This window comes from Seriola dumerili, unplaced genomic scaffold (assembly GCF_002260705.1).
Source record: "Seriola dumerili isolate Sdu_G_001 unplaced genomic scaffold, Sdu_1.0 BDQW01000169.1, whole genome shotgun sequence".
Taxonomy (NCBI): Eukaryota; Metazoa; Chordata; class Actinopteri; order Carangiformes; family Carangidae; genus Seriola; species Seriola dumerili.
The window spans coordinates 421043-429746 of NW_019174424.1; the positions used below are offsets into that span (position 1 = coordinate 421043).

Here is an 8704-nt window from a genome sequence, read left to right on the forward strand (position 1 = left end):
CAGTCTGTTGGCAGTTTAGATGCACTGTTGTGCTTATGACACATTAACCTACTGGTGAGTTGTCATTCACAGATCCCAGTGTGGCACTGCAAAACACAAATGCAAACACATCTGACAAGTAGAGTAGAGACACACACACACACACACACACACACACACACACACACACACACACACACACACACACACACACACACACACACACACACAGTGTCACACTTGTAGTAAAACACACACACCTCTCTCTCAGGTGTACGGGGTTGCTGTGATCTCATCAGTGGGTCTCACCTCTCTCTCTGGTTAGTCCAATCAGCTGTCATTATGTTCCGCTAATCACCATCTCAATATGTCATCACTGTGGGACAGACCCAGCCACAGGGGATGAGGTCATCATTATTCGACAGGGGACACGCTTGTGTTTCTGCAATTAGGTTTCATCTAATCATAAATGGGACCTCATGTAGCCCAATTATGCTTCTGTGTTCATGGGGTGGACGGTAGTTAGTATATGTGTGTCTGCGCATGTGATTGTTTTTATGCTATTCTACCTTTTTGAAAGCTCTTGATCTGTTTGGGAGCATTTCTTGTACATGACTAATTTAGTATTGCCTTAGGATGTGTGTGTCTTACATACAGCCTCCTCTGAAGAAGCTGTTAACTTCCACTGCTTAACCACTTTGCCTGTATGTACAGTATGTGTGTGCAATTCTGTGTGTGTGTTTTGTTTTTTTTCCACTTCTTTGTTTAGCTGTCAAAAGCAAAATTCAGTAGTAGTAGTAGTAGTAGTAGTTCAACTGTTGTGGATGTTACACATAGATGCCCAAAAATGGAGGGGAATACTTTTAAACAATTCTGTCTTCTGGAAATGATGTACAATTATTATTAAATTGCAACAACAAATACCTTCGAAAGGACAATTAATACCATTCAGATCACATTTTTTTTAAGCAATATAATGAGGAAACATTATGATAAACACATCTGCAAAGTTGCAAAACTTTCATATTAAACATATCTGCGAAATGTTCACTGACAACATATTCTATAGTTATGGTTCGGCCACTCAGAAGTTGGCTGAGTTGAGGGAACAATGTAGGTTTTGGTTAAATATTGAAAAACTGACTGAAACTACAGAATGTGCTTACTTTTTTTTATTATTTAACCAAAAACACAATATTTCCCTGACCTTAACCAATGTTAGAAGCCTAAACCTAAGGTTGCAATCCATGGTGTCGATGGCCTGCATTTTACAAGCTTACAATCCACCCTGATTACCTCCTTATGATTATTTAGCAGTAGAAAAAAAATGTGATGAACATAATCCATTCCCTTCAAAATTTATTTCACAAAGTAATTTATTAGTGCATAAGTGTCATTTCTAGGAGACAGGGATACTTTGAATGCATTAGTAGGGTGCTACTACATTCAGTAGTAGTATTCATAAGGTAAAATTTATGACCACGAGCAACCACTGATGAAGCAATCTATATGCAAATAGTAAATCCCCTTTTTTTTTTAATCAATAGTGTAAACCCATGATAATGTATTACTGATTGATTGACCTGCTGAAATACACAGGTATGCGAATTCTGGTGAACCTGCTACTAGACACTCTACCCATGCTGGGCAATGTGCTGCTGCTCTGCTTCTTCGTCTTCTTCATCTTCGGCATCATCGGCGTGCAGCTGTGGGCGGGGCTACTGAGGAACCGCTGCTATCCTGAGGAGAACTTCACCCTGTGAGTTATAAACACAGAAAAAATGAAGTTGATGGGCCACAAATTGAAAGTTGTGGCCCTGCCTTGATAATTTCTTCTCCATTTCATCATGTCATACTTGTGAGATACCCATATTATAGTACTAAATCTATCATCTGTTGTACCTGTTCATGAAATAAACCATTTCCATCTGTCCCTCAAGCTATAAAGCAGAAACAGAACAGGCTTCTTTTTTTTCCCAGTTTGAATGTGGTTAGATTCCAGCTGCATGCCTCCATATTCATGACCCCACATGACAGCATCACCTACTGTGTCAGTGTGTGTGAGTGACATTCACCAGTGTACAGGGTTTGATTTCATGACATTCTCCCAGTTTCTTCTTTTATGCTGGCATCAGCTTGCTAGAAAGACATAAGGCCCTGATATGTGTGTGTTGTAATATGTGTATAAGCCATATATACCACTCTATGCCTCTGTGCATTGGCTCTGGTTGTGCTGACACAGCGTATACTAATGACAGATCTAATAGCTAGATGTTAGGGGACACGTGTCCACCAGCTTGCACTGTCCGGTCTGCTTTGTCCTCCCCTTAAACTTGAGAAACATTTACCCTACCAACCTCTACATTAATCACTTTACGAAGTTACTTTTACCAGTGTTTTCTACATTTACTGTATCTTCACTGGCACAAAGGATGATATAGTGATTAGCAGGACAAACTCAACTTTGATTTACTGAGATGGGCTGAAACAAAAAGATGTTTTTTTTTTGTTTTTTTTTTTTGTTTTTTTTTTATACAAGTAATCAGTAGACAACTACAGTGTCTTTAAATAAACAATTTCCCACCAGTTGCACTCTTAACTCCCACATTTGCTGATCAGTGCAACAGCAGTTTTTAGCAGCGATTTCACATTGAATTGAGTGTTGCTTGTTATTTAAGCAAAGTATTGTTTTGCGTATTATTTTGAAGCATTGTGCTAACATATTGTGCAGGTAAGCAAAGGTGCTTGAGTAGTTAATTAGAAAGGTCCTAGTGAGTTAGTGCTTGAGGACTATTATGCTAAGTAAAGGGCTAACATTAGCTCTCTGAGAGGTTACAATGGAGTGGGCTAAGTGTCGCAGTCAAGTGCAGCATTCACTTTGGCATTTTACACCCTCTCTCTTTTGATCTCTACCTTTTTCTTTCCATGCCTTAATCCACCTTATTCTTGCCTTCATGTATTATTCTTTTATTTTTAACCAAGTCTCCAATTAGCCCGCCTACTGCCCCTCTCAGTATTTTAACCCCATGTGGCCCCCTTCCGTTTCTTTTAATCCTTATTTATTTCTACAAGTCAAGTTGAAAATATTACATGAAGGGCTTGGGCAATTTGTTGTGGAGACACATTCACAACTCTATGTTGCACCATTGTAAAACATATCCTGCACTATTGCCCCCAGAGAGCAGGCCAACAGCACTTCAAAGCACATTTTTATTATAAAGGAGAATTTATCCCATGCGCTTTCAAAGCAACATCATGTAGGTTGGTCTATTTTGATATGTTGTGTGTTCTCTTTTTTGCCATGCTATTTCAAACCAATCTTCCCTTCTCAACTGTCCCAGAATCTCGCTTGGTAACATTGCCGGGAACTGTCTCTTTTCTCTGCTGCTCTGTAGCCTTGATCCTTCCCTCCATCTTGCTCTCTGTTGGCAGGTGTTTTCTCAGTGTGATGCCAGGTTTTGCTGTGCCATGCTGTGCAATGCCAAGTCATCAGCAGGGGGGGCAACAGCCTTCATTCATGCTCCACTACTCTGACAGGGGCCATTTTTCTCCTCGTCTTTTACTTTCTTTTACTCTTTCTGTTTCTTAAGTTTTTATCCCTGTCCACTTTAGCGTTTTTAGTAAGCACCAGTTTGAAAGCCACTAACAGCCTCTCTTGATAATCTTCATGTCCATCTCTATTGTCAGTCCTTTCTGTCCTCCATTGGGTTTAATAAACTCTGCTGTACTGTAATTCAGAGTAAGCCCAGTGCATACCTGCAAACTTTGTTGTGCCACCGAATCAATGCATGGTTTCTCTCAGCCACTCTTGATGGAAGGTGGTATAGCCTGATATGGCCACTGTAACTACTGATCCTGGAATTAGTGCGCATGTGTGTGTGTTGTGTGAGCGCTTTGTGATCAAGGTAAAAGGAGAAATTCTACTGCTATATATGTCAGCACTATCTATCCCGATATTGACTGGAGGAGACAGGGTAGTATCAAGAGAATCAGAGAGGAGAGGAAAGGGGGAGATGAGTGAGGAGTAGGGTCAATCTTAAAGAAAAAAGAAAGGAGAAGAAGAATTATAGTAGGGGCAAAGAGAAAGTAGACAGGAAAGGAGAGCAAAGGAGTGGGAGAAAGGAAGAGAGAATCAAAGAGCACATAAACTATAAAAGGAGATAAACACAACAGCATAAAGAGGGAGCAAAAGAATTTGTGCTGTGTTCATTTGATAGAGAGGGTCTATTTTTGTTTACCCCAAGCCCAGACCTTGGTATTGGCATCCACACCCTGCCCTCATTTAATCCATAGGCATGTACGATCTCTCACACACACACACAGATTTTCCAAGACCATTCTGTTTTTTCCCCCTAAATTTTATATTTGTTTCATGGCGTTTGGAAATGATGAGGTGCTTCAGATGGTGGCAATCAGTGAGATTCACATTTTATAGGTCTGTGTCATTAAGGTTGGCACAAATCAGTCAAAGACACCACACACTCACTCACTCACTCGCTCACTTATAGGGAGTGAATGAGTTAATTGAAGGTGTGTAGTGGGTGTACATGCATAAGAGTGTAATCTGTTTTTCTGATGATTTCACGCTAGGGCAGACACACATGCGCACAGCCTCACATACACTTTCCACATGACTTAGTTTACATGATTAAACTATTTGTTGTCTGGTGCTAAACACACTTATCTCCAATGATGTGCTTGTCAGTTGGTTAGTTAGCTTAGTAAATACCATTTTCATTTTGGTTTGTCAAATTATAATTGCTGCCTCTGTATCAGGACATTTCACAAAGATCATGATGAGAGAGCAGCTTGATTTTTCTCAGACTAACAACGTGCATTCAATGCGTTGTTTCCATTTGTAGATATATGGACTTGTTCATGTCAGCTTCCCTCCAGTGACCTCTTGGCGCTCATTAAAGCCCTATACTTCTGAACATATTGCATCTCAGGAAATGATATGGTATGTTATGATTAACTTCACCTGTTACAGTCCCAGTCAAATTAGGTCCATGCTGTCAGCAGGGTAATCAGGGCAGCAGCGTGGAGCTGCCCCTTTTTCAAATGGCAGAACACACCTGTTATTTCTGCTTTGTCAAGACTAGGCCAATTATTTACTTACAAGGCCTTGTAGGAGTAAGCTTATTGCTGCCAAATAAACAAAGCTAACCCTGATTCCCTTATTGGATACCTAGATCACGGTCAGTGCTGCCAACTTGTAGCAAATTGTTGTCTTTATTTATTTTTATTTTTTAGGGAAACAGTGGAGTATCGAGAAAAACATTGGTAGAATTTGCGAGAACAGCTGTAAAAGAAAGCAGTTCTCTATGTCGTGTTTTAGTAGTTCTCAGACATTGAAAGCAAAGATAAATATAAATGGAGCAAAATAAGTCCCATAATGCACTCAGGGCTGGTTGGAACACTCTCACCAGGGCTCCTTTGGGTTTGGTTTAACTCTTCTGACCCCAAGACAGGAGCAAACAAAATGAAAACTTGAGCACTAGGTTTCACTGAGCCTCCTCTTTGGCAAAGCCAAGTGCAAATAAGCAGTATAAAATTTATTCTAATTCTCAAGTTCACTGACTCTCACTAACAAAGTTTTACAGAGTAGTTAGTGAACTCACAAACAAATTTAAGAGTGTCAGTTTGATACCTGCTTTTCTTCTCCAAGCGGATAAATACAGGACTATATGTAACAGAATGTGACGTCTTGGGTGCTGCTTGACTTCTCCTCAGGACACTTCATTTTGTCATGTCCTGACCAACTCATGACCCCACCCCTGTTTACCACACCTGTCTGCACTAGCTGTAGGCAGTGTTCGCTAGTTCACTGCTAAGTCAGGCTTTTTTCTCGTGCACACACTTATTGTACATATCACTCACAGCTCTGTACTGATTCGTAGTAAGTTCAACAGCTTCTGGATCTCCTTTTTAGTAGTGTGTGTGTGTGTGTTTCATTTCTATTTTATTGGAAAAAAATGGTTAAAAGAGACAGGGACATGTAAAAAAATTATTAAAGAGGGTATATGTATATATGCTGTGTAATATAAGGATACACAGTACTTGGGTGTATGTGAGACTGAGAAGAGAAGAGAGTGTATATACTGCCTTTACATGCAAGATCATTTGCATTTCCTTATGCTCTTGCCTTCAATGATGCATTTATCCCGCAGGCTTGGTTGAGTACTTTCAGGGATTTACTTCAGTGCCTGCACTATATAACATCTCTCATTTCACATTCTCGTCTCTTGCTCCCTATTGACTCTCCCTCTTTCACTGAAATCCTCATGAAATTCCCCAATTGAAGTAATGAAACATGATGGAAATCTATTATGTACTTCATCATGTACACGGTTTCCATTCCATAACCAATTAATTAAGTTTCTTACCATGTCCTCACTCCAAGATCTTCAGGTATGACACTGCCAGCTCCGTACTATCAGCCGGAGGAAGACGATGAGCGCCCCTTCATCTGCTCCCTGGCGTCTGATAATGGCATCATGTCATGTACTGATGTGCCTGCGAGGCGCGAAGGAGGGCGCACATGCTGCCTGGACAAGGAGGACGCGCTCCACAGACAGGCTCTGGGCCTGAGTCCGGAGCCACTGGCTAATGGGAGTGGTGCTGGTGAAGCAATGGGTCTGTGCATCAACTGGAACCAGTATTACACCCGCTGCCACACAGGGAATAGTAACCCCCACAAAGGTGCCATCAACTTTGACAACATTGTCTACGCCTGGATTGTAATTTTTCAGGTATGATCCTTTTGAGTGTAAAGGGTTTCTATTCCTTTAATATGATAAATCTAAATAACTATTTATTTTAGGTGGATTTCAAGGTTTTTTATTAAAACTGCAGATATATTTGTATTTGTTAATTTGTTTTAAAGGCTGATGCTATTTTGAACTCTTCAAATCCAATCCTTATTCTTAAAGTAATTCATTTTATTTTAATAATGAACTCAGTTATCAAAATCTGTTTGTTTTTTTTACTCTTAAGTTTTTGTTATCTAATTTTTAGTTGTGTTATATTTACAAGGCTGAATGAATTCAGAACAGTGCATTGGATTTAAGCATCTTATAGAAACTGTGCTGCTCTAGTGGGTAAATATTTTGTAAAGTAAAGCTGTTGTTGTTAACTTGTAAATGTTAAATCACAGTCCAATCTCTCCTCCTAGGTGATCACGCTGGAAGGCTGGGTAGAGATCATGTATTATGTTATGGATGCCCATTCCTTCTACAACTTCATCTACTTCATCTTACTCATCATTGTAAGTAACATTTATGACTACATTTATTGAATTATTACTCCTCTTCATTCCTGCCAGCTGACACATCCAGTGTGCAATGTGTTTTGATGATTGAACAATGAATAACTAAAGAATGAAATGTAACTATAGTTACACACCCTGTAGATAAGATAAAAAATCCTTCATAACATTTCTAATATATGTGGACATCGGGGGTCTCCTGCTGTCAATAAATTGAATGAGGATATTTCCTGAGTAGTGAATTGAAGTGTTAATACACTTGTGAAAATCGATGGTAGCATAAAGGACTGTCCACAATCAATATCTGCAGGAGGGAGGGAAAGAGGTGGATGTTACGTAAATTTATCTTGGTAGTGAGGAAGGGAGAGGGGAGAGAAGAGGAGCAAAGACAGCTGAACAAGACCAGAAAATGTATTTCCAAAAGGAACAAGTACTGTATGCACACTGTGTGCAAGAGCAAGGTCAGCTTTTTGCATGCACTGCCAGATGGCGGCACAATGGATGTTGTTTGATTCCACATTCATGTGCCATTGGCTGTCTATAAAACGGCATTCAGTCACTCTGTCTAGCAGCAGACGTGCAACAACAGCGGTCCCAGATGTTGCACTTTCCCACCAGCAGGTGAACACAATAAAATACAGACATACAGCCTTTTGTAGCTTGAAAATGAAGTCAAGAAAACAGAGGAGATGATAGGAGGTGAGAGAGGAGAACTGCAAAATTATGGTAAAGAAAAACAAGTATGAGTAAATGAATGAATTCAAGGTGAGTAAAGAAGATAAAAATGAAGAAAACAAATACTAATCAGTCACAATCACACTCACTTCTGCACTTGACAATGTGCTATGCACTACACCATAATGAGAGGGGACATAACTGAAGAGTGCAAGACGTGCCTTAAAAAACATTTTTTTCTTCTACACACCTCCATACTCACAGCACTGGCTGTACATTTAATCCCATTTTTGGCAGATTAGACCTGAGGTTGGCTTTGTGTAGTGTTAGCACCTTTTGGAAGATAGTTGACATTGTGTCACATTACTGTGTAATCACTATTCCCCTGGTTTATGCTGCTCCACTGATTACAGTCTCATGCCATATATATTGTATTATTCTACTACCAATACAACTCAACAAGGTGGTTCTAAGGACTGACCGAACAAAACAAGCTAATTTGCTTTCAAGTTCAATACACAGAGCTCAGTGGCTTGCACAACACCTAACAACTAGACAAACACATTGCTCCCTTCGTGGTACATGATTGATTGGCAACTTGTGAGTGAGTGAGAGGTCCTAAGGGATGCCTCAGAAGTGCTGTTCACACTACAAGAAGTTTTCAGTCAGGCACTTCCATGGGCCCCGAAGGTGCTGTTCACACGGTCAGGGTCACCTTGACTCTCTCATTCTTTCCTTTTGTAGTCCTTTCTCTTTTTCTCTTTTACTTGTCTGAGTTTTTCT

At 40.0% G+C, this 8704-nt stretch overlaps 1 protein-coding gene across 1 annotated transcript in view; it reads left to right on the forward strand.

Annotated features, from left to right (window-relative positions):
• The window catches only part of LOC111226995 (voltage-dependent T-type calcium channel subunit alpha-1I-like), a 100444-nt gene that overhangs the window by 44601 nt on the left and 47139 nt on the right, over window positions 1–8704 (forward strand). Inside the window, exons 5-7 of the mRNA XM_022752332.1 lie at window positions 1579–1738; window positions 6383–6731; window positions 7154–7246. Of these exons, the coding sequence (XP_022608053.1) occupies window positions 1579–1738; window positions 6383–6731; window positions 7154–7246 (602 nt within the window). The remainder of the gene's footprint in view (window positions 1–1578; window positions 1739–6382; window positions 6732–7153; window positions 7247–8704) is intronic.